The following is a 25,864-nucleotide window of genomic DNA, read 5'->3' on the forward strand; positions in this document are numbered from 1 at the left end:
AATTATTTTTTAAATTGAAGCATAATTAACATAGTATTATAGTAGTTTCGGGTATATAATGTAATGATTCACACAATTTATACATTGCTCATCAAGATAAATGTGTACGCTTCATCTCTTTTATTTCACGCACCCCCCCGACCCTGTCCGTGCTAGTCACCAGTTCTTTGTATTTGAGTCTAGTTTTTTGTCTTTTTTTTTCCTTTGTTCATTTGCTTTGTTTCTTAAATTTCACAGATGAATGAAATCATACGATATTTGTCTTTCTTACTGACTTATATCACTTAAAATTATATACTCTAGGTCAGTCTGTTGTTGCAAATGGCAAGATTCCCCCCCACCTTTTTTTTAATGGCTAATACTCTAGTGTGTGTGTGTGTGTGTGTGTGTGTGTGTGTGTGTGTGTGTGTATGTGTATACACACCACATCTTTATCCATTCATCTGTCGGACATTTGAGTTGTTTCCACAATTTGGCTGTTGTAAATAATGCTACAGTAAACATAAGTGTGCATGTATCTTTTTGAATTAGTGTTTTTCTTTTCTTTGGGTAAATACCCAATAGTGGAATTACTGGATCATATGGTAATTTTTAATTTGGGGCGGGGGGGGATCTTCCATACTGTTTAGCACAGTTGGCTGCACCAGCTTGCATTCCTACCAGCAGTGCACAAGGGTTCCTTTTTCTCTATGTCCTCACCCACACTTGTTATTTCTTTTGTTTTTCATTTTAGCCATTCTGACAAGTGTAAAGTAATATCTCATTGTGGTTTTAATTGCATTTCCCTGATGACAAGTAATCTTCTCATCTGTCTGTTGGCCATCTATATGTCTTCTTTGGAAAAATTCTGTTTAGATCCTCTGCTCATTTTTTGATCACAGTATTTTTGGGGGATTGAGTTGTAAAGTTCTTTATATATTTTGGATATTAACCCCTTAATGGACACATCGCTGGCAAATATCTTCTCCCATTCAGTAGGTTGCCTTTTTGTTTTGCTGATGATTTCCTTTGCTGTGCAAAAGCTTTTTATATTGACGTAGTCCCAATAGTTTATTTTTTCTTTTATTTCTCCTTGCCTGAGGAGACACAATTCAAAAATATGTTGTAGAGTCAATGTCCAAGAGATTATTGCCTGTATTTTCTTTTTAGGAGTTTTATGGTTTTAAGTCTCCCATTTAGGTCTTTAATCCATTTTGAGTTATTTTTGTGGATGGTGTAAGAAAGTGGCCCAGTTTCATTCTTTTACATGTAGCTGTCCAGTTTTTCCAGCAAGCATCATTTGTTGAAGAGAGACCATCTTTTCCCCATTGTATATTCTTGCCTTTTTTGGCACAGATTAATTGGCCATATATGCATGGGTTTATTTCTGAGCTCTCCATTCTGTTCCAGTGATCTGTGTGTCTTTTTTTGTGCCAGTACCATACTGTTTTGATGGTTACAGCTTTGTAGTATATCTTCAAATCTGGGATTATGATATCTCCAACTTTGTTCTTTTTCAAGACTGCTTTGGCTATTTGGGATCTTTTTTGGTTTCACACAAATTTTAGTATTATTTATTCTAGTTGTGTGAAAAATGCTATTAGTATTTTGGTAGGGATTTCATTAAAGCTATAGATTGCTTTGGGTAGTATGAGCATTTTAATACCTGTTCTTCCAATCCATGAGCAGGGACTGTCTTTCCATTTCTTGTGTTAACCTCCATTTCTTTCATCAGTATTGTATAGTTTTTGGAGTATGGTCTTTCACCTCCTTGGTTAAGTTTATTCCAGTGTTTTTGGCTTAGCCTAGTTAGAATTCACACCCTGACATAACAGGTCGACGGACATCCAAAAAAATTGGGGCTCTTTAAGAAAAGAAGTAAGGAAGAGGGAATAGGTGTGGGGAAGGCAACCAGCAGTGTGTGTTACAGCCAAAATTAATTATGATCCTAGGGTCCTGGGATCGAGTCCCACATCGGGCTCCCTGCTCAGCAGGGAGTCTGCTTCTCCCTCTGACCCTCCCCCTCTCATGTGTTCTCTCTCTCTTTCTCATTCTCTCCCAAATAAATAAATAAAAATCTTTAAAAAAAAATTTCCACGTATGAGTGAAATGGTATTTGTCATTCTCTATTTTGCTTAGCATAATACCCTCTAGTTCCATCCATGCCATTTGCCAGCCTCTTTTTGTTGATGATTTATTGTTTAAAACTTTCACTCTAGCCTTTAGTAACTAAATTGGTTTTGGTATTAAATGTTTTATTATAGGAGCTGAGCTCTAATAGCAATGTATAGAATAGAATAAATGGATTTAAATTTCTCCCGTTGTAGACCAGAGAGATTGACCTTTTTTTTTTTTAAAGAGAGAGCACATGCGAGAGTGAGTAGCGTGGTCGGAGGGGCAGAGGGAGAGAGAGAATCTTAAGCAGGCTCCATGCACAGTGTGGAGCCTGACTCAGGGCTCAGTCTCACAACCCTGAGATCATGACCTGAGCCAAAATCAAGAGTCTGATGCTTAACCAACTGAGCCACCCAGGTGCCCCAAGATTGATCTCTAACAATGCAGATACATAACTTATATGGGTGGTCATCTATTTCTGCAGCATTGAGAACTTACCCAGTTGCTTATTTTATTGATCTCCTGGATTTCCACAACAAATATGGTTAGAGAATCTTTAAAGCCTCTTATAATTTAACATAATCTTAAATATTTCCCCAGGTAAAATGTAGCCATTTAAAAAAATTTTTTCAGAATAACTGAAAAGAGAAGTAATAATTAACAACTATTACATTCAGAACCAAGTGTGATTTAGGGTTTTTCTTTCCAGGGAAGTAGTGGTTATGGCCCAGTAGAGTTAAAATACCTTAAGTCTGTTCTAGCACTTGCATTGTATAGCTGGTCTAGTGAATCACCTCCCATCCAAACTGCAGCTGAAAAGTGAAAACTGAATCTGATGATGCCGTTGAAAAGCTGCTCATTCCCTGGAGGGCATGTGCTGTGGGCAGATAGGGTGCAGAGCAGTGCTTAGTCCACAACAGGGGGCACCACTGCACCAGGTGTGAGCGCCCACTCATGTTCCAGGTGCTGTGCCCTGCACTCACCCACCCCACTCACCGGTACACCTCCACAGAAGCACTAGAAGCTTTACCAAACACCCTCTTGTTTGGAGTCTTCTGAATTCCTGATTCCAGTGGGCTTAAAGTGAAATCAAAATCTTCCCTTTTCACAGTCTTATAGATGAGTTCTGTTGAGTTTGTTAACCTCAATGGACTATGTTTCTCTGAAATACAGAAGGGGTATTTGGGGATCTGCTGTGCTATAAAGGTATTTTTTAACTTGCATATCTTGACCTAAAATTTAACACGTTTCTTTGTAGTTTTTTTTTTTAATTTATTTATTAGGGAGAGAGCAGGGGGGGAGGGACAGAGGGAAAGGGAGAGAAAGAGAGAATCCTAAGCAGGGGCTTGATCTCACAACCTTGAGATCATGACCTGAGCCAAAATCAGGAGTCGGCTGCTAAACCAACTGAACCATCCAGGGGCCTTGCTTTGTAGTTTATTTTGTAAAAATACTTATGGGCCATGTTATTTGGCCTTATGGCCATATAAGAGGTACAAATTATTTTTGGCTGTAACTCTGATGACCTGTAACTTGTCAGGGTCTGTTTAAACTTTGGTAGTTTTTCTTTAGTTCTTCAGGGTACTGAATTGGACTTTGCCTTTAATCTTGCAGCACCCACAGATCCAGAAGAAATCTCAGTACATCAAGTACCTTTGTTGTGATGATGTGAGGACCCTGCATCAGTGGGTCAATGGTATCCGCATTGCAAAGGTAGGGTGTTCTGTTTTGGTTTGATAGAATAATGAGGTGTTTCATGATATGGTTTTGATTGTCATGACAGTTATTCTAATCATTTCATGTTTATGATTTTGTCAGTGTTTCCTGAGGCCTAAGTTTTGTTTTTTAAATGTCTTAGGGGATAAACATTTAACAGTTGGTATCCATGGAATAATACTGCTGGTAAAAGCTTGTGTAGCATCCGAGTGATTTATTTTGGCTCTGACGAACACATTATATGATTCTTATACAGCAGAGTTTAGCCTAAGTAAAAGAAATTTTTTGAGAATTAAATCGCCTCAGGTTGGGAAGAGGGGGATAAATAAGCAGGACACAGGATTTTTAGGGCCGTGAAAATATTCATACTTGGTGTGATGCTGTAATGGTGAATACATGTCATTATGCATTTCTCCAGACCCACAGAATGTATAACACCAAGAGTGAACCTAAGGTAAACTGTGGACTTTGATTATTATGTGTTAATGTAGGTTCATTGATTGAAACAAATGTACCCTCTGTTGGAGAATATTGATAAATGAGAGATTGTGCACGGATAGTGGCAGGGGGCATATGGGGAGTTTCTTTACCTTCCTCTCAGTTTTGCTGTGAACCTAAAACTGCTCTAAAAAAAAGTCTTTGAAAAAAATTTTAAGGACACCTTGAAGAGGATTACACATAAAACATGAAGGAATATTTATGCCCATTAAGTGAAAATAAAATTTATGATAGCTATAAAATCAAAATTGCTTTAGGAATAACAAAAAAATCTTTATATTGATAATGAACAAATCAAGTGTTAACTTCTTGCTCCCTTTCTTAAAATGAGGATAAATAAGAGTTGATGGTAATTTACTGGTATTAAAAATAATTTTTGAAGTACTATAGGTATAAATTTTAATGCAAACTATGAATCAGTAAACAGAAAAGTATCCCCCTTTCTTACCTCATCCATCTGTATCATACCCAATAATGTTCAGTTGTCATCATTTACTGCCTTCTGTTTAGTACGGGAAACAGCTCTACATGAACTATCAAGAAGCCCTGAAGAGGACAGAGTCGGCTTATGATTGGACTTCCTTATCCAGCTCCAGCATTAAATCAGGATCCAGTTCTTCAAGCATCCCAGGTAGTTCGAAATGCTGACAGCCAATATGAAGAAATCTCTATAGACTGACAGCAGCTTTGGTTATTTCAGCAAGGTTCTTAAAACCAGAGCTGTAGCTAATGTCTAAATTATAAAAAAAATTTTGTTTTGGTGGTAAGAGGGGACAATATCATGGGCTAGTTCATAAATGTATTTGGTATGGAGCACCAGTATATAGTTTTAAATCCAGGAGTGTTGTTATATATATTTATAAAGTTTATTTCAAACTCAGTCATACTGCTGAACAACTGTGACTGTTAATATATACCTGGGGATAGAAAAGTTGCTTGAAGGAAGTCTGCATACTCAAAATCCATGATGAAACTGCCCTCCTTCCCCATAGGTTTCCTGACATTTCAGCAGAGTGGAAATAACTAGAATTAGTTCAGTATCACTGTTTAAGCCATCAGACTTACTAAAGTTTTCACAAGAAATCAGTGATACTCAAAAAGTGCTTATTTTCAGATTCCCACATCCTTTAAACAAGTATGCTATGATTACACCTTAAAATAAATGCTTCTTTCCCTTCAAAATGGAAATGGAAATGCTTCTTTCCCTTCAAAATGGAAATTTCCCCATGAATGACAACTATGTCCTCTAAAAGCAAAATACTTTTTTTGTTCTGACATCACATGAAAGAAATAATAACTAGGAAATATTTAAATGAAAAAAAAACCCTCCCATTATTTATTAGTATAACATATAAATTAATCTTTCAGTAAATGTTTTTACCTGGCTACGTATATACATTTTAAGGAAGTTCTACCATTTTCAGAATCTATTTGCTTTAGAATAAAATAAAAATGTGAACTTTTTTAAAAAAATCATTTGACTAAAAAGTTGTATGGCTATTTCATCTCTAAGTAAGTAGAAACAAAATGAGAATGTGTATGGGTTAGTAGGCATTTATTTCTTAGTGCTGTCCACTGAGAGAAATAAGAGCAGTGACACCCAAAGAGAAGTGAAAATAGAGTGCCTTGATCTTGGTTTTCTAATACCATTTTCCAGAACAAAGAACTAGGGCTGTGGCAGAGAATAAGATGAGCCTGAAGCAGCTTAGGATGATGGAAGTACTCAAAAAACACAGTGATGGGGCTGTGTAAAGGGACACAGGAGCCAACCTGAGAGAGTGTCCAGGTGCCAAAGCTGAAACAATTTGAGCAACAGAATAACATAGTGTAAGATTATAATCCAAATTATAAAGTAAACAGCCATCAGTCCATACTGATACACATTATTGAATAAATAAATAAATGGGGAAGAGACAGATCTTTTGTAGGGAAGATTTATAAATGGTTTATGCAGACACTTGCCCTCAAGGAGATGGAACTTAATTCCCCCCTCAAGTGTGGGTTGTGCAGAGTGACTTGTTTCCAAAGAGGGTAGTTGGATGTGGGGAAAGGGGAGTAACTTTACAGTGGGAAAACCTGACAAACAGTACCCCAGCCAAGTGATCAAGGTCAGTACCTTCAGTAATATGTTCTACTGATAGCATGTACCCTTTACATAATGTTATGAGATTGGCACTTTCCCTCTCTTGGTCTCCCTCTCCAAGTTTCATAACTCAGTCAAATCCAGAGAAAAACATCAGACAAATCAAAATTGAGAGACATTCTGTAAAATACCTGACCCAGTACTCCTCAGAACTGTCAAGAGCATTAAAAACAAGGAAAGCCTAAGAAACTGTCATAGGAGACATTGACAACTAACTATAATGTGGTATCCTGGATCCAAAAAAAAAAAAAAGGACATTATGGAAAAACTAGTGAAATCCAAATAAAGTTTGGAGTGTAGTTAATAGTAATGTGTCAGTGTTGGTTCCTTAGTTGTGACAATGTACATGGTAATACAGCAAGTTAATAATGAGGTAAATTGGGTGCTAGGTATGTAGGAACTCTGTGCTAGCTTTGCAACTTTTCCATAAATCTAAAACTATTCTGTATAAATGTTTATTAAAGGGGAGGAAGACACTTTTGAGATAATGGATTGAGAAAGGCAAGGTAAGAGCATGTCACAAGTTAAGATTTTAGAAAAACTAAGGGAAAGATTGAGATAAAAGATGCCATGATATTTTTTAAATTAATATAGCATTAATACAGGTGCATTTACCCACACGTTTTATGAAGTGGTGTGGTGCCTTTTCCTAGTCCAGCATCATCCCTCCTTATACAGTGTTAAGTATTATGCAGATTTTTAAATATAAATTGCAAAATCTTATACATTCATGCTGAAGAGAGCTCAAGGATTCACATGTTCCAGCCTCCTATCTTATAGGCGGTTGTCCTGGTTAGTAATTAAATAGGGATACAGGAGGCTAGTGAAGTTGCAACTTTTTAAAAAACACTCAGCAGATACACAGGAAACAAGTGTTGGCGAGGATGTGGAAAAAAAGGAACCCTTATGCACTGTTGGTGGGAACACAAATTGGTGCAGCCACTGTGGAAAGCAGTATGGAGGTTCCTCCAAAAATTAAAAATAGAAGTACCCTACGATCCAGGAATCACACCCCAGGGTATTTACTCAAAGAATACAAAAACACTAGTTCAAAAGGATACACGCCCCCCTATGTTTATGGCAGCATTATTTACAATAGCCAAGCTATGGAACTATGAAAGAGCCCAGATGTCTATAGATGGATGAATGGATAAAGATGTGGTTTGTGTATATATATATATATATATATATATACACAGACATACACCTACACACACACACACACACACAGGAATATTATTCGGCCATAAAAAATGAAATCTTGCCATTTGCAACAACATGGATGGAGCTAGAGAATGTTATGCTAAGTGAAATAAGTCAGAGAAAGACAAATACCATGTGATTTCACTCATCTGTGGAATTTAAGAAACAAAACAAATGAGCAAAGGAAAGAGAGAGAAAGGCAAGCCAAGAAACAGACTCTTAACTAGAGAGAACTGACGGTTACCAGACGGGAGGTGGGGGGATGGGTGAGATAGGTGATGGGGAGGAAGGAGCGCACTTGCTGTGGTGAGCGCCAAGTGTTGTATAGAAGTGCTGAATCACTATACGGTATACCTGAAACTAATAGAACTGTGTGTTAATTATACTGGAATTAAAATAAAAAACTTTAAAAAGACTCAGCAATTGAATGATGAAGAAAGAAGAAAACAAAGGTTTTATCCTGTATTTTTGCCTGAGGATATGTCTTAACTTTATCCAGAGGAGTTTGTGGCTGTTGTCTCTGTATTGCTTCGGCTAACTTGGCTGGACTGGATTAAAAAGCAATCTCATAATACCCCCCCCCCAGAGTCATTGATAGGACTAGCTTTAACACCTGAATCTCCACCAGATGTTGGCCAGTGGGCTAGGTGCTTCCTTCTGCATGGTTATCTTACCTTACTTGGGGTCCCTCACCCTCAATGTCAGAGACACATCCAGTGTATCCTCCACCATTCTCAGCAACCCTGAGCTCAAGTGAGAAGTGTTTTCTAGGGATTCAGGTACTGGCACCACCCGGCAGCAGCTACACTGTAGCCTGGCCTCCAGGCAAGGCAAGAACACCTCTTCAAGGTTGTCAGGGTACCAGTAACGTTACACGAATCTTTCATTGTAATGTTCAGTCTGTCATGGTGAACTGTTTAAAAAGAATCAAGATTTCCTATTAGCCCTAAGATAAGGAAAGTTTTCTAGAGGAAAGTTCAGACTGTGTTTATATGAAATGAGTCGAGTAAAAGTAACTTGTTGCAGTCCTGCATAGCATCTGATCTTGTGTAAAAGAGCTCGCTAAATGTACATATTCGTACTGTGGGAATAACAACTTTATTTATCCTATTTTTGAAAATCTATTTTAAACAGAGTCTCAGTCAAATCATTCTACTCAATCTGACAGTGGAGTATCTGATACTCAGCCAGCAGGACATGTCCGCTCCCAGAGTATTGTGAGCTCCATCTTCTCTGAAGCCTGGAAACGTGGTACTCAGTTGGAAGAGTCCAGCAAGGTAGGTAACACACTGGTGATAATTTATATAAAAAAAAAATCTTTGATATTCTGTGGGTTAGTTTGTTGCTTTTATTCCTTTATTAGAACTCTTTCTTGGCCCTATTTCAGTATTCTTACTTTGACTTCACTTCAGAAATCAGTATCTGTGAATTGGCTCTAGTGACCTAAGATCTCAAACTGGCAATTTAATGACTATCAATGGTTCAGACTTTTAAGAAATAATGGTTGCTTCCCTTTCACCTTAATCAGTTGGGATGGAGCAACACCATTTAGTGCCAGGGCCCTACCCTAACTTTGTTTCAGAGAAGCTGTTAATGGTTCGTTACTCATTATTAATCTATTCAGACTCCTTCCTTTGTCTTCTATTCTTTTACGCTTTTTGGCATTTCTCTGCACATGAGATTTTCTCAAATTTTAGTATATGCAGAAGACATAAATTCAGATTAATCCCCTTAAAATTTTGGATCCCTGAGCTTTGCACGGTAGCTTGTTCAATGACACTGAAGGATGAATTATAATTATTGCAGGACTGTTTAGAAATATGTAGGTTCTCTAGCCCGAGTGAAAGCCATCAAATCAGACTGCCTCTGAAGTTCAGAGGGCAGCCTCGTGTCGCAGCTGCCCTCGCCCGCTGAGCGGGAGGCGCTCACGCTGTTGCCGTCACTGAGGGGCCAGTGGCACAGCTGGCCTGAGCATTGTGTTTCTACCCAGTAACCATCGTGATTTTTTTTGTTCTTTTGGTCTGAATCACTTACACAAGTACACTCACCAAAGAGAATTAAATGGATCGTTTCCTTTAATGTATTCCTTTATTTGCATATGTGGTATATTAACTGCTCCTCAGCAAGAGGCATTAGTAGCCCAGTGTCGGGGTGGAACACTTTGTCTTAGAAAGAAATATTTGAAAATCGGTTCTAATGACCTGAATTTTCAAAGCACTGACAGTTTGTTTAACTCCCTTATCAGGGGCTCAGATTTTAAGAAATAATTGTCTCCCTTTCCCACTTACTCAGTTTGGATGAAACAGCCCTATCTGGTCCTAATAACTCCGTATGTGTAGCTAGAGAAGCAGATTTGCACAATTCAGATATCTAAAGAAAAGTCTGCTCCCTTACTAAATTTTTAATAGTGTTAGCCATGTACATTTTAAGTGAAAGGCCAAGAGGAAAAAAAATAATAATAAAGGTCCGAATGCTCTGTGCTGAAGCCACAGAGTTGGTCATGGTAGTTTCTGGAGCGCAAACCGTTCTGTGCAGCATCGATGGTCTGTCTTGACCCCACCTGTGTTTCTTCTGTTACCTCAGCCTCAGGTGCCAAATGAGAAGGCCAGCACGGCTGAGGTCTGCACCCCTGCAGCAGCCAAGACAGGGTCAAGTTAAGGTCAGGGGCTGTTCTTTGGAAACACATTAACCTGGGTGACTCCTGTAACCAAGTCTCGCAGACTAATGCTTTTACTTTGTGCAGTTTTTAAAGAAACATGTGAGTGTCCTGGTGGGCATTAGAATTCAGCCCCACCCTGAGCCTTCTAGTCTACTAACCTGAGCATTCTTGATGCTAATTAGATGTCATTTGTAGTTTGGAAACAAATGGTTTATCTTGGATCCTCAGAGTCTGTTCAAAGCACCTAAAATACGTGCCCAAGCTTTATTAAACCAAGGGCCCTTCCTTTGCTCTTTTCAAAAGTACTTGAACCACATTCGTGCATGAGTGGCTCCATGACACAGATAACCAGATGTGGTAACCCAGGCAGTGCCAGAGGTGCCCAAGGGGCTGGTCAGCAGGTTGTTGGCAAACTCTAGCTGCCATTCCTTGATATATTTCCTTTAGTTTTCTAAGGTTTCCCCTCATTTTCTCCTGGCTTTTTCTGTATGGTATTTTTATAATCTTTTGCTGTAATGTTTATAAAGCATTTCTTTATGTATTTTCCAGTAAAACAAATGTAAAGAATGCCCCCCCTTTACCTGCATTGCTGGACTTCTGTGCATGTTGGATGCAAGTGTCTCACACGAACACGAGTGTGTGTCTGTGCACGCCCTGCTGAACATTCTCATGTTCTCCCGTGTCAGCTTGCTAGCATCACACAGCCATCCTCACGCCTCGGGAGGCCCTCCACCAACACTCCTAAACCCAGTTATGGCATCTGCTTGATGTGGATGCGGCCATGGACTGAAAGGTGAACTCGAGCCATCACGTCTCCACTTGCCACAGTCCAGGGGGGTCAGGGCACAGAGCTCCTCCCACGGGGCCTCCTGTTCGTGGCAGGTGTGTGAAAGTCAGGGCTCGGAGATCAGACAGCCCGCCACTGATCAGCAGGACATTTTCCCTAGATTGTTAGGCAGTCTTGCCATTTGAGAGTATTGCTGGGTGAACAAATTCCCTGTACCCTTGGTGCCCAGGGAGTCCTATTTTCGCCTTCCTGACGTTGTCCCACTGCAGAGTCCTTTCTCCCATGTCCCAGATTCCTTGCTGTTTAGTTTGACGCAAAGCTTACCACTGTAACTGTTGTGTTTGTTGTGTTTTCTCTCTCCCACCCCCCCACCTTTATGCTCCTTTTAGGCCAGAATGGAGTCTATGAATCGACCCTACACTTCACTTATGCCCCCTTTACCCCCACAGCCCAAGCTGGTCACCCCCTACACTGCCTCACAGCCTTCCCCGCCTCTACCACCCCCGCCCCCACCCCCCCCTCCGCCCCCCCCCACCTCCCCCACCTCTGCCCAGCCAGTCGGCACCTTCAGCTGGCTCAGCAGCCACCATGTTCGTCAAGTACAGCACAATAACCAGGCTGCAGAACGCTTCTCAGCACTCAGGACCCCTGTTCAAGCCTCCGCCGCCCTCAGTGATGCAGTCTCTGGCCTCCACCTCCCAGTCAGGAAAGCCTCAGATCCTGGTGCCCCCCAGTGGGGTCGTTCCCCCGCCCCCACCCCCGCCCCCTCCCCCCACCCCGGGCTCAGCTATGGCCCAGCTCAGACCGGCACCCTGTACCCCATCCCTCCCACAGTTCAGCCCTCCACCTCCTCCACTGAAGATCCATCACGTTCAGCATGCCACTCAGGTGGCCCCTCCGACGCCCCCACCACCCCCTCCTGTCCCTGCACCCCTCCCTCCCCAAGCGCCCCCCAAACCCCTTGTGACGATGCCCCCACCGACCAGCACCAAGACTGTGCCCCCTGTTATGACACAGGCTGTGCCACCCACACCTGCTCCTCCAGCCCCCCCAGCAAAAAAGCAGCCAGCTTTTCCTGTGTCCCATATCGCACCCTCTCCCCCTGCTCCTCCTGGTCCAGTCCCCCCACCCACGTTACCCAAGCAGCAGAGCTTCTGCGTAAAACCACCTCCCTCTCCACTGTCTCCGGTGCCCTCAGTCGTGAAGCAGATAGCCAGCCAGTTTCCGCCCCCTCCAGCCCCTCCTCCCGTGGAGCAGCCCTTCAGGCCTCCCTCCGCACATGTGGCCCCACAGTCCCCTCCTGCTGTGAGAGCGAAACCCAAGTGGCAGCCGAGCTCCATCCCTGTCCCCTCTCCGGATTTCCCCCCTCCTCCTCCTGAGAGCAGCCTGGCGTTTCCCCCTCCTCCTCCCCCCCCTCCCCCCCCCCCCCCCTCCCCCCCCCCCTCCCCCTCCCCCTCCTCCACCACCGGCCCCGGTCCCGGCACCCCTAACAACTACGCCCTCAGCTTCTCCTGCCTCCGACAAAAGTGGATCTCCAGGCAAAAAGACCAGTAAGACATCCAGCCCCGGGGCAAAGAAACCTCCCCCAACCCCACAGCGAAACTCCAGCATTAAGTCCAGCAGTTGCACCGAGCACCCTGAGCCCAAGAGACCCTCAGTAGACAGTCTAGTGAGCAAGTTTGCATCGCCAGCAGAACCCTCAGGATCTCCCAGCAAAGAGAGCCCACCACCTCCGGCGGCGCCCCCCAAACCCGGAAAACTAAATCTTTCTGGAGTTAACCTTCCTGGAGTTCTCCAGCAGGGGTGTGTGTCGACAAAAACATCTGTCCTGAGTGGGCGCGGAAAGGACTCTGTGGTAGAATTTCCTTCTCCTCCATCCGATTCCGACTTTCCACCCCCTCCACCTGAAATAGAGCTTCCTCTGCCCCCCATAGAGATTCCAGCTGTATTCTCGGGAAACACCTCTCCAAAAGTGGCAGTCGTTAATCCTCAACCACAGCCATGGTCCAAAACATCAACGAAGAAGGCCCCTCCACCCACACGACCCAAACGGAACGACAGCACCCGCCTCACTCAAGCAGAGATCTCTGAGCAGCCAGCAATGGCCACAGTTGTGCCGCAAGTGCCCACCTCTCCCAAGTCCAGCCTTAGTGTCCAGCCTGGATTCCTCGCCGACCTCAACAGGACACTGCAACGCAAGTCCATCACCCGGCATGGTTCGCTCTCCTCCTCCCGCATGTCCAGAGCGGAACCCACGGCCACCATGGATGATATGGCATTGCCGCCGCCCCCCCCCGGAACTGCTTTCTGATCAGCAGAAAGCCGCTTACGGAGGTAGTCATATATCGGGCTATGCAACATTGCGGAGAGGACCCCCTCCCGCACCCCCGAAGAGAGACCAGAACACCAAGCTCTCGAGGGACTGGTAGTAGCTACTGCAGGACTTGGTTTTCATGGTATCTGTAATCAGTTCTACAATCAGCTCACCTGACACCTACGACCTCTGGTGTTCAGAGCCTCCTAGTATGATGTTGTTCAGGTAGTATCCAGCTGTACGTGTGTGTACGTGTGCGTGGACACGCATGGCTATACATGTACGGACAGTGTGTGTGTGTACATAGCTGAGAGTGAGTGAGTATTCCTTTGCTCTCCTGACCTGAATATGGGTTTGCGTATTTTGGTGGAAGAGGCATGGAAGGGGATGCGTGTCCTGTCCCTTACGATTTCTGTTACCTGCCACGTGGATTGGACCAAAAACTTCTAATCACTGACTTAGAAGGCATTTCATAAGTGTTCATGTGCAGCCTCTCTGTGCATGTTGTGTATTATATATTAAGGAATAGATGTATTATGTGCTGTTTCTCAGTTTGCGAAGACAGCAGAGTGTTTGGTGTATCGATGGGACTCTTGTGTTTGTTTCTTCCCCAGTTGGCTGAAGTTCGAACTGCTTGGCTGACACTTCATCACTTATACATGAAGGGGCACTTTAAATCAGGAAACTGTCAGCGTCATGGGTGGGTCACTAGTGCAGAATGGGGAAGTTTCCACAGATGCTGTGTCCGTCCGCGGTTGTGCATAGGAAGTAAACACACGATGGAACTAAACCATTCTAGTTGTAGTGCCGCCATGATCCCACCTGTATCTAGGATGTGTTCTGTCACAGGTAAGCTCTTTGCCTACAGTACATGGATGATTTAGTACTGCAATCCTGGATAGTTCTTTTTGTACTGTTGGAATCTTTTCCATGAGCTTTGCGAAGCCTCATCAAGCTTGGCTTCGTGATTCTTGTTTTGATTTGTCATAAGGGAATATCTGACACAATACCCCTGGAATGCCCTGTCCCAGTATGTTTTTGGGTCACCAGTTATCTTATAGTGTGTGCTTTAGGTAGATGTTGATAGTAGAGATCTGTAGACAATTGCTCTATCAAATATACACATCCCATGTCCGATACAGTGCATCATTACAAAAACAAAATTAGCTTCTGAATTGCGTCTTTTTTGTGTGTTGCTCTAGAATGGGTGATTAGGAAAGAAGCAGGACTGCCCCCTGTGCAGGTATCATTTGTCAGGTTGTGTATGGACTGTAGTGTATAACAGAGAATCCACTGGAGTATGGGACTCTCCCAGAGGAAGGGGAAAAGGGAGGTTTTTGACCATTTCATCCTTAGCTACTAGAGCACACTCGGATTCTTGCTTGCTGTGGCCTGGTTGTGGAGATTTGTCCAGGTTCCCGGGTGTTCTGGTGGAGTAGTGTAGTCCAAGTACAGTGAATGACATTACATATTCTGCATGTGCAGTTTGGTATAAAATGGAATCATTGCTCTAATGACACACTACATTCTCTATGCTTCACACTACGCTTAACACCTTTGTTGTTGTTGTTCTGTGAATTTTCCTTGGTATATGAGAGAAATATGTACTGTCTCATCAGTTTATGATGATGAAGTGACCATTACAAATAAAATGCAATCTCAGAGCTGCTCTTAAACAATAAAAACTAGCCATCCCAGCAGTGATATACACGAGCACATCTTGTAATCAAAGTCTCTACCTGTCGTGAATAAGAATTACCAGTGCAAACTGCAAAAATCTTTGACATTGTCCCATAAGAAAAAAGTGAAGCCAGTGCAGTGGGGCAGAGATAGTAAAGAATTTAAGAATAAGCTAAAGTTGTACTATATACACAAGATACTCCTATAAACCCACCTCCAAAAAAAGGACTGCATCAGAATATGAAGTGGCACCTCTCCATTGCCTAGATCTCTAGGATATTATTCAGCAGTTCCTGTGCTTATAGAGCAATAAGAATATGTACCATTGTGCATTTTTTAAAGCCCTGCTCTTTAAAAGATACTTTTTGGATCTTCTCATTTGTTCTCAAACTTTGTGCGCTTGATATTTTTAGGCTTATGAAGTGACCTTTAACACGTCGGCACTGTTAATTTAGGCACGCACAGCAATTTTGGTAATGGTTGAGCACAGATGGCCAAGCTCCGCTGTAACTTGTGAGTGAAGTAATTTCCCACAGTTCTGCCTGCTGCCTGCACTTTTATATTCTAAGGATCACCCTTATTTGTCAGGTAAAGTGATTAATAGGAATCCAGTGATAGAAATATTCATCACTAGGGTTTTTGTGGTGGTGATGGTCTTTATTTTATATGAAGGTGGACTTCAACTTTCCTGGAGGGGAAAAACAATAATATTCCCTCAGTCTTCCTTCACCCATGATTTGGGCCCTAAGATGCAGCCTTGCTTTAGTCAGTGTGGGGTTCCCTAGGACTTCTTGGCTTGTGTCAGTCCTGACAGCCATCCAAACTGATGCTCCCACGTTATCACTTTCCTGAAAGAGCAGACATCCTTTAGAACGCTTGCAGCACCAAGAGGAGAGCTGTGTTGTTTATGCCCGAATCCCAGGGCTTGTCTCCAACAGGTGGTTTTCTTTTACGTTTCTCCAAAGACAGAAAAGGCTATTATTAATCAACTTTTCCCCCCTTTGTTTTATGTGAAACACTGAATCAAAAAAACCCACAAAATAATACATTAGATTATACTTCTAGCTTTTTACTCCCTAGTGGGATTTTTGTTGGGATGAAGTTGTGTGGAGTTCCTTTGAGATGACTGTTAACTTTTGGAACTTCTCTCTGGTGTGTTATTGGAGAACACGGACTGCCTTCTTCCACTGCCGTCTGCTCAGAAGCCTTCCAACCCCATGTATCTGCTTCTGGTCAGAGAAGAACATCTGGGCAGCTGACTTGGCTGTACTGAGAAGTGAATAGCGTGCTGTCGAGGGCAGTGCAAACAGGCGCCTGTTTCAGCTAGTGACTTGGTTAATAAGTGACACCCTCCACTCCTACCACAGATCATTTCAGAATTGGTGATCACCCGGTGCTTAAGGTTTGGGTACTAATTCTGAAGGGTAGCAGAGCCTATTCTGTTAATAAATGACATAGGGACACCCGGGTGGCTCAGTCGTTAAGCGTCTGCCTTCGGCTCAGGTCATGATCCCAGGGTCCTGGGATCCAGCCCCGCATCGGGCTCCCTGCTCCTCGGGAAGTCTGCTTCTCCCTCTCCCACTCCCCCTGCTTGTGTTCTTGCTCTCGCTGTCTCTGTCAAATAAATAAAATCTTTAAAAAACAAACAAAAAAAAACGACATAGGTTCTAGGTAAGAATATAAATGCTAGACTCATTGAAATTTTATTCAGCTGCGTTTTTACTACTCAAACACATTATTTCTTCAGCTGCTATAATATTCCCTTAGGATAGGTATTCTTATGGCTTTTATAGGACCCACCTAACTGTAAATTGGATTTTTTTTTTCATTTCTGGGACTTTTTAAGATGAGAAAGATTGGTGACTTAAAAATTACAGGAAATAATTTTCACCAGAAAATGTCAAAGTAACGTAGACGTGCCGGTGTTTTACAGCCCTCTAAAATCAAAGTGCTCCTGCCCACTGGCGGCATATACTCCGCTAAGGGCCACGAACTATCCTGGAAGTCCTCTCTCTGAAAGTTTACTTGCCACTAAAAAGTGCTGAGTTTATCAAGAAAGTTTATAGACAAAATTGGGAGATCATGAATAAATAACTCCAATACAGTGACAGCTGAGATCAAGGTTAATAGCAGCTGTGCATCCAGTTAGTTTCAGAAGCTGCTCTTCTAGGAGAATACAACCGCTAATAAGCTTGTGTCAAGGATGTAAGGTAATGAAATAGCCTGGAAAAAAAAGTGTCAGGTAATGGTATGGACCGGTTTTATTTGACTATCAAGCCACCAACAGAACCCTTTGTCACCTTTTTTTCTTCTGCTAAAAGCAATTTGTTACAAACACGAGGTGAATTTAAACAAAAAACCTTTCTCCTAGTTAATTTTTCATATACCTTCAAGAGCTAACAAATTACAACTGATAACAGTATCTCAGATTTTATTCAAGTTTAGACCAGTTAAAAACCTGTATGGCCCTATATGATTATAGGTGTAATGATTTGCTTTAGGTATAATAATTTGGATTTCTACACTTGAGAAGATGTCTGTTTCTAAAACTCCCTTTTAGGTTGCCAGTACCTTTTGGCACTTTGGCTTTTGCTTATACACTTTACATCAATGTGGGTTATCCCTAGCCCTACAGGAATATGTACTCACTCACCAAGTTGAGATTTGATGCACAGAGAGATGCAAGTACAATGAAATATCCTTTTTTTTTTTTAAGATTGATTTTCCTTTAAAAATTCAGTAGAACATTTCTACACTTTTAACCAGTCTATCCCTCCAACTAAATAAGTGCTCTGTTCTTACTGTGCCCTTGGAAGGTCTATATGTAAAAGAAACCTGAAAATAAGCTGTAGAATAAATTTGCTAAATAACAATATACTTGATAAACACATTAAGGGGAAAAAATCTCCAATTTGTTTGCTCTTTGCTGAAGAGAAGACACTATCTGCTATAATCCCCAGTGCCTTGAACTCTTTTGGAGGAATAGCATTTAAAAAATATCCAACAAGCAAACTTTGAGGTGCTAATGAAAGAGAAGGAAGATGAGTATTTGTAGTTTGTGCAGAAATAGAGAAAGTGTCTGTCTCACAAGAGATGGCTTTCATCTACCTGAATGGGGTCTGGCCGTTTTCTACCAAAGACATTTAGAGAAGTGAGTCGAGTCAGGGTGATGGCAATTACTACATATTAAAAGATGGCTAAGTTCAGAAGTGACCCTGTTGATCACAGATGGCTATTAATACCAAGCTCTTAACTGTTGAAGCCTCAACCTCTTCTTAGGCAGAACACGCTTGCAGCACTTACAGAAAGTCTTTGCATTTTGGGAACTGTCCATTGTCTGTCAGATTTATTGTAACCTAATACCAAAAACTGCCATTTTTCATGATTCCTACTTCCTATATATTTTTTTTCTTCTTGTAAATAATCCCTCCTAGAAAATAAGCATTAACTAGAAAATAAGCATTAACTGGAATGTTTCAAATGATTTTGCTTAATTTTACCATTTGCCACTAGTGAACTCCTTTTATAGAAATGTACATTTACAATATCATTAGCTTGTGCTAAATGTTGTAAAAACACTGTTTACTGTTTTAAAGGAAAGTTGCACATATTTAACTGGGATTGCTCCTTTTCCCATTTCTTGAAAAAATGGAGTCAAGGCTTACACTGTTATCTAGGCTGTGGGAGCTTTGCCATAGATAGATAGATACAATGTAGGAATATAGTTTTTTAAAGCATGAAAAGAAGGCAAAAGGAACTGCATTATAAAGTACCTAATAGAGAACATTATTCAAGATTATGATTATGCACAGCTCGGTAAAGGTGAAGTTACAGTTTTTCTTTCAGCTTTGTTGCTATTTTCTTCTGCTTAAATGTACGCTCTCATTTCATTATGTGCCTTGCTCCCTGATTGTGCAAACCTATATATAGATATATATAGATATATATATGAAAGAGAGATATATTCAGTACTACTGACAATGTTTTTTTGTTTTTTTTTTTGTTGTTCTACTGCTGGATTAAGTTATTTTCCAAATTACCAGTTACTGTCGGTGAACTATTGTAACGGCTTAGGACAGTAGTCATACAGTGTAAATTTTTGTTTGTGTTTTCATTATGTCTGCTTACCCAATCCTTAATAAAAAGAATACATAGATTTCATTTAAACATGGGGACTTGACTGTTTGTGGATCGGCATCCTTAAGAAATTGGTTTTGGCTGTTTATGTTGCGGTGCCCGTAAATTAAGTGGGAAGGTAAATTAAACTACAATTTGGTATGTTCAACTGGTTAACTTTTAGTTTGTACCAATAGAGAAGAAAGAAAGCTTTGACTATTGAAACTAAGATTTTCTTCTTTAAACAAAGTACAACCAAATTCAAAATGGGATGCTTTTTGTTTCAAAGCTTTGGTATCACACCAATTATGTGTTGGCCTGCCATGTCAAGGTATGTATAAATGTGTATTTATAACTTATTTACAAATCACTATCATTTGTCAAACGAGGGCAAAAAAAAGCCCTCTCCTTTTTGTATTAAAAGAATTGTATTTAGGGGCAAGTGATCAGAAAACCCTCAGGTTAGAGCAATAGGGAAGGATTCTCTCCAGTACACTTCGATTTACCACCTTAGTAACCTCTTTGGTTACTTGCATAAAAGCATTCACAAGACATTTGGACATTGTAGAATTTTATTTAGGTCAAGTTCTTAGTACACAACAACAATTTCAAATACAGTTTTGAAATTAAAAAGTGAAGATTCCCCCACACTCAGCTGGAGGTGGCTTAATGGCACACACAAGAAACATTACTGGCAACAGACTGCTCCCTCAAGTTTTCCTGCATGATTTCTACTCAATTCAGGATACCAACCCTCCCTGCAGGAGCTTAAAAATACAACTGGCCAGATCACAAGTTGTTTTAACATTCTTTCTTGTAAACCATTTTAAGAAAAAAGATGCATGGACACAAAATATGAAAAACTGCTTTTCCATAGAATTCTGAAGTTGCAAAAGACATTTCCATCGTAATGTGAAAATAAGCTTTTCGTGTTTGTGTTTTACAAAAAAATCTCAAGATACTGAGCAAGGATCATTTATACACAGCTAGGCCCTATCGTTTGTCATTTTTTTTTAAGATTTATGAAATTCTCGATAAGAAACAGGAATAAAGTAAACGTAAGGTTATGAGCATAATGTCCATTTAAGTACTGTTTTATAAGGCTCTCTTAACTAAGGCTCTCTGCTGTGCTCCTGCCAGTGCTGAAATCAGGTAACCTATTTTTGCTACATAGTACTGAGTGGAGTAGTAGAAGGGTTAACATGAAGATAATTTTCACTAAGTTGTGCTTAGTACACTTCTTTAAACAGTTTGAATACTGATGGAATTTATCGAAACAGCGTATCTTTTCAAGTATCTTCCTGAAGACATCAAGTAGCACTCCTAATTTTTAAAGAAACATACAGCATATTCAATTAAGACAGCTGTAGAAAGTACAGGCGTTGAGTCAGGAACTCTACTGTTAAGTAGCTATTATCTGAAATGAAACATCTAACCTCATCAATTAAAATGAACTAAAATTTTTTAAATCTCAACGTAGCTCTAAAATTCTATGATTCTAAGTAAAGCATGGAAGGGAAATCATCACCTTAACACCAGTCAGGAGTTCCTGGCCAAAGAAGTTCAGAAGTGAACAGAGGGGAAGTGACTCAGATCCCCATTTTTTTCGAAGACTTAGCAGGTGACTGCCAATTCCTTCATCAAACCCTTTTCCAAGGGAAAGGTGGCCTTCAGGATATGTCATGCTCTCTCCACCGAGGAGAAAAGGTAATTAAAAAATAAAAGGAACAGTTCTTAATGCAGAAAGGTACCTGCTAAAAGAAAATGAACACAAAAGGATAAAAGCAAACTACCATCATTTTGATGCCTCTCAAGCAGAAAAATCCTAAGTAATCATCTGTAATCAACATAAGACTGCTAGGGAGCACAGCTCCATCACAGACATCACTGTAAAGATGCATAAACCTTCTGTCTAGCTGGCTAAGAAACAGCAGCAGGATGGAGGGAAAGAAAGGGAGGGATAAGAAAGTCTCACCTAGTGACTTCTAGGAACACAGCAAAAGTAGCAGGCCCTTGCCACCCCAAAGATGAGAACAGCAGGTAGCCAAAAAATGGAGAATACTGAACAAGACATCTTAAAAGAATCGTCTTTACTCCAAATACAGCAGGCTGAATCTCTCAGGTCTAGATCTTGACACTACTTTGGTTTTTGATTTATTGCCTTAGCCGTAAGGTCAACAAGAAAGTTATTTTCATTCATCTCTCCCAGGCCTTTCAAAAAGTAGTACCAAAAGTGGGGGGTGGGAGGGGAAGAGACTCTTCAGTCACTTTTACTTTTTTTAAGGAAAAGCACTTCAGAAGGATAAAAAATCCCCTCTCCCATTAGATTCCCTCTATCCTGTTAAAATGGTTGCTTACAAGTCAGATTTTAGACTTGAATCATCTTTGCCACAATATTATGTATCCTGTAAGATTTCTGCATTCATTTTGAATTCCTACTACCAACCATCCTGTAGTTCATAAAAAAAATAAATAAATTGGGGGGGGAACTTACAATAAATCAAGAAATACTACCTTCACAGACTATTAATAGCATGCAATCTGTGAAATATTACATACATTAAAAGTCTCCAATTACTGTAGGCCTGGCCCGTCATCATTACATAGAATCCTTCCAAGACAATATATAGAATTCAAAACTGTACAAAAATTTAAAATATGCAGAAAATCCAACAGGTGTTTTTAAAATAATTGTATACATTAGTGTTAAATAATACAGAAAAAGTCAGCTGACCGATGGAGCCCCCTCTGCTGCAGGTCTTCAGTATGAAGGACTGCACCAGTGTCTTCTGCAGGCCACAATCCAGCAGGGGTCCAACAGGCAAGGTGACCGCCACCAACTTTTTTTGCACAATTATCTTCTCTGCTTCTGTAGGTGTGAGCTGTGAATACTACACTGGATTTTAAAATACCTTCTTGCCTTAAAAATCCACTAAGCTTTCTCAGCACAAAGCTATTGAAGTAAAAACTGGAACACATCTAAATTTCAAAACAGTTTTCCTAGTTACACACCAACACTAAGAAGAGTTTAACCTATCCAGGTAGATAGTCTTGGTCCATAATGAACCTGAAGGCTCAGAGGACACTCAGGGCCATTACTTTAAAGGAAAACAGAGCATAAAGAATGTCAAGATGACCTAACAAAAGCACAAAGTGGAGGCAAGTTAATGAACGCTCATGTTGAAGAAATCTAAACGCAAAATAGCTACCTTGCAATATGTGGGGGAAAACCCCCTGCAACTTTAAAACAAGAAGTCTTGATAAGGGAACCCTATATCTGGGTCGGTTAAATAGTGATGACGTTTTGTGCTCTGAAAACAGATCTACAAGTGGAATACTAACTTCTGCTTACACCATCTGAATTCCCTCATACACTAGTGCACTTGTTCATTTTTCAATCAGATCCCCCTACCTACATTATCCTGTTCAAGGCCTTCGTTTGAAACAAACGCAGTGCTTGCCGCTCCCCATTTTACCCAGCACCGGGAAATGACCTGGCAAAGTCCCTGGGACGGGGACAAACCCATGGCAGCTCTGGGCCCGTGAGCTGGGTCCTCACCACAAAATCCAGCTGCTGAGCAGCAAACCCTCCTGGACCCTTTCATGAGTATTTCTTACACTGCTTAAAGAAGCGATGGTTAAAGCCAGCTGCCTTACAGGCTCCACTTGAAGCTGTAACTTGTACAGACAGAAAAAAATACTGTTTCACTCAAAATTATCTTGATTTTTATCTATGTAAGTAGATTAGTATTTGGCCTTAAACCTCTCATCCCACTATTCTTAGTCCAAGATAGAAGGTTCAAATTCTTGCCAAGAGCAGCGACTTCAAAACCAATCAAAAACTGGGAGAGTATTTACCTTTCCTAGAAATAAGTAGACTCAGCAGCAGCTAACACTGGCCATTAACAACATTCGGGGAGCACAGTAGCAAGCCTTTGATTCCCAGTGACTGTCAAGGGACTTCACAATAACTGCTATTTTCCAAGAAAGAATGTTTTCCTAAATAGTGAGAGAAGTAAAGAAATAGCTGGTCTGACCTCCAAGATTCTACTCCTGGAAACAGTGCCTAAGGCAAAGGTCTAGGATGCCTAGAGCACAACATTTTCTCCAGGTCAGTCTCTTCAGAACCTCAGGAACCTCACGTCTAGCTTCACACGCCTGCTTCAGTCTGTGAGCCAGGCGACCACGCGTCACATGCCTGGGCCCACAAGCCCTCGGTGGCAGCTCAGTCTCCTGCAGCGGCCGCAGCACATTGAAATCAAACCAGCAACTGTTAACCACCCTCGCAATGTTTGGGGACTCACTTCATCATCCTCAATCTACAAACTGAAAAACATGAAGGGGGGATGCAAGTCAGCAGCACTCACTCACTTGGTGCACTCAAGTGCTGAGAGAATGCGGAATTTACAGTGTTAAGAGGAAAAAAGCCATCGAAACAGTTATAAAAATGGTTACGTATGCTATTTAAATACTAGTTGTCTCCTCCTCATCCAAGTGGAAGAAAGTGTGGGGCTAGGGTACAGCACTAGGGCCACGAGGCTGACCCTCTAGCACAGGCACTGAAGAACATCCAATGCCACAGATTCTGCAGGAGGAGAAATCCCAAGGGTGTACAGTATTCCTGAGAAAGATCCCAGATTTTCTGATTCAGTCTTAACCTGATTTGTTTTACAGAGTTATATGCTGTTATACCTCTGACATATTTAGAAATGGTCACTTTATTTTAATCCAAACAGCTCAGCATAGTACAAATAATGGCAGAAAGATCCATTTGTTCAGATTCAGCTTGCTTTTTTAATACTGGGGAGTAAACCAAAAAAACATAAGTAGTTTGTGTCATTTGTATCCTTCCTTCATTTCACTGGAGGGGAATCCCCAGGGCCTTTTGATAATCTGGGAAGACCTGACTATTCCTGTGAGGGAAACACAGCTCTGCTGAGCTTTACTCAGAATAATGCATGATAGACTCAACATAATTCCCAGGAAAGAGCCCAGTCACTCCATTCATAACTCCCTCATACCAACCATCGTCATTCTTCTTGATGACATAAATAATGGCTCCTTCCTGAAAGGACAGCTCATCTTCCTTGTCTTTTGTATAATCATAAATTGCCACAACTAGAGGGGGGAAAAAAATAGGATATGAAAAGAATAACATCCCCAGGAAGACAGACACAAATAAATGAATATCCATCCTTTCCCAACTGCTGCAGTACTTCAGTGACTTTCTAAACACAAACTAAAAAAATTTTTTTCTAATACCCAGTTATATACAATGAAATCCCATCTTGGAGAGGTCAGGTTCAGAAGAGTATAAAAGAGAAGGAAAAAAAAAAATCACATTTAGTCAAACTTACCCTTCAGGAGCCTAGGGGGAAATACCTTAGTGAACCAGAATCGGGCAAGATGGCTGCTACTTCAGCTGAGCTTGTTTAAGCACCATATTGTGTAAAAACACGTATCTTTAAACATGCGAATTATACTAGTGCAGTAAGATGCACCATAAAAGGCAAGTGAGAAAATGAGAATAAGGGAATAGCGGACATCTCCAAGTTTCTAGAACCTATACCTATTCATGAAGTAGAATAAGCAGTTGAATTCCCATGAGTTCCGTGTGTCAAAAGTGAGAGTTTACTATATATATTCTTTCAAAACACAGGCTGCATTTTGCCAATTTAACATATCCACAATGATGGGCCAAAAGTTTTAAGAAAACAAAGATACCTGTCAGGCCTCCTGTAATTTTCACTGCTTAATTAACTTGGTAACAAAGCTGACACAATCTCTGGTTGCTGATCGTTAGACCTCAACTTGGGATACCTTATAACTTGCTCAACTCCACATGAAGATTTATTTTTATAAAAGGATCCTCCGTACCTTTACTATACCACTCAGAACTTCACTCAATAAAATCTCCATCTAGCCATCATTCTGATAAGTATATACTGACTTTGTTAGTTTCTCATGCAAACTTAATCCTCACATAAATAAGAGAACAAAACAACAGGGACTTATGATTTAGTGACTTGCCCTAGTTACTTTTTGTTCTGGCCTGCTTCAGTAAAAATTAACATGGCTTTCTTAATCTCTGAATATTTGCCATTACAGCAATCTATTAAGGATACCAGAAAATACTTTAGAGGAGCCTCAGAAGAGTTCGTAGAGTGTACTTCTCAAAACAGAACCAAACACCTAAATACAAATACATTAGATGACACAGAAGTTTAACTAAATGGAAGAGAATACAAGATATGTAGAGTACTTCGTACTTCTAGTAAACTTAACATCTTTTAGCTTTTCTTTGAATTGATAACATTCTTAATGCTTCTGGAAATGCAAACCCCCTGCAAGTAATTAGGAGGAGAAGTCCTGTTAATTCTACCTCCTAAACCTCTCAAATCTAAACACTTTTCTCCATCATCAGCAGTCACTGCCCTAGTTGGGGCAGCAGGCTTTAAGAATACACCTATCACCCAGTACCTAAAGATCTTCTGAGCAATAGGAGTGACAGATAATTTTATAGAGATACTTTCTAGATTTTCAGCTTTAAAAATACTACTTCCTTACACCCGAAGCTAATATAACATTGTATGTTAACTATGCTGGAAATCATTTTATATATATATATATATATATATATATATATATATATAT

The 25,864-nt window shown here is 40.9% G+C and overlaps 3 protein-coding genes across 29 annotated transcripts in view; 2 read left to right on the plus strand and 1 right to left on the minus strand.

The window, feature by feature from the left end:
- RAPH1 (Ras association (RalGDS/AF-6) and pleckstrin homology domains 1) overlaps window positions 1-12,627 on the plus strand; it is an 84,225-nt gene extending 71,598 nt beyond the window's left edge. For 3 of the 5 annotated variants that reach the window (XM_073879705.1, XM_073879709.1, XM_073879712.1), the window contains 4 exons: window positions 3,709-3,807; window positions 4,819-4,939; window positions 8,789-8,931; window positions 11,490-12,627. In XM_073879705.1, coding sequence (XP_073735806.1) covers window positions 3,709-3,807; window positions 4,819-4,939; window positions 8,789-8,931; window positions 11,490-12,479 — 1,353 coding nt within the window. In that variant the 3' untranslated portion in view covers window positions 12,480-12,627. The other 2 variants (XM_073879714.1, XM_073879718.1) reach the window with 2 other exon arrangements.
- ABI2 (abl interactor 2) overlaps window positions 1-25,864 on the minus strand; it is a 165,721-nt gene that overhangs the window by 29,501 nt on the left and 110,356 nt on the right. For 13 of the 23 annotated variants that reach the window (XM_073879750.1, XM_073879743.1, XM_073879756.1 and 10 more), the window contains one exon: window positions 23,911-24,328. The exons of 2 other annotated variants lie outside the window; for them this stretch is intronic. In XM_073879750.1, the coding sequence (XP_073735851.1) occupies window positions 24,153-24,328 (176 nt within the window). In that variant the 3' untranslated portion in view covers window positions 23,911-24,152. Of the gene's footprint in view, window positions 1-19,764; window positions 23,537-23,910; window positions 24,329-25,864 lie in introns of those variants that run through there. 8 more of the 23 variants (XM_073879762.1, XM_073879728.1, XM_073879733.1 and 5 more) reach the window with 2 other exon arrangements.
- On the plus strand, window positions 12,488-13,530 carry LOC141370475 (ras-associated and pleckstrin homology domains-containing protein 1-like; the record flags this gene model as incomplete). The annotated part of the gene is made up of 1 exon (XM_073879835.1): window positions 12,488-13,530. A coding segment is annotated over one exon (924 nt), but the record flags the coding sequence as incomplete, so codon positions are not given.

Source organism: Callorhinus ursinus, unplaced genomic scaffold (genome assembly GCF_003265705.2).
Source record: "Callorhinus ursinus isolate GAN/ISIS: 27379988/994484 unplaced genomic scaffold, GSC_fseal_2.0 scaffold2, whole genome shotgun sequence".
Taxonomy (NCBI): domain Eukaryota; kingdom Metazoa; phylum Chordata; class Mammalia; order Carnivora; family Otariidae; genus Callorhinus; species Callorhinus ursinus.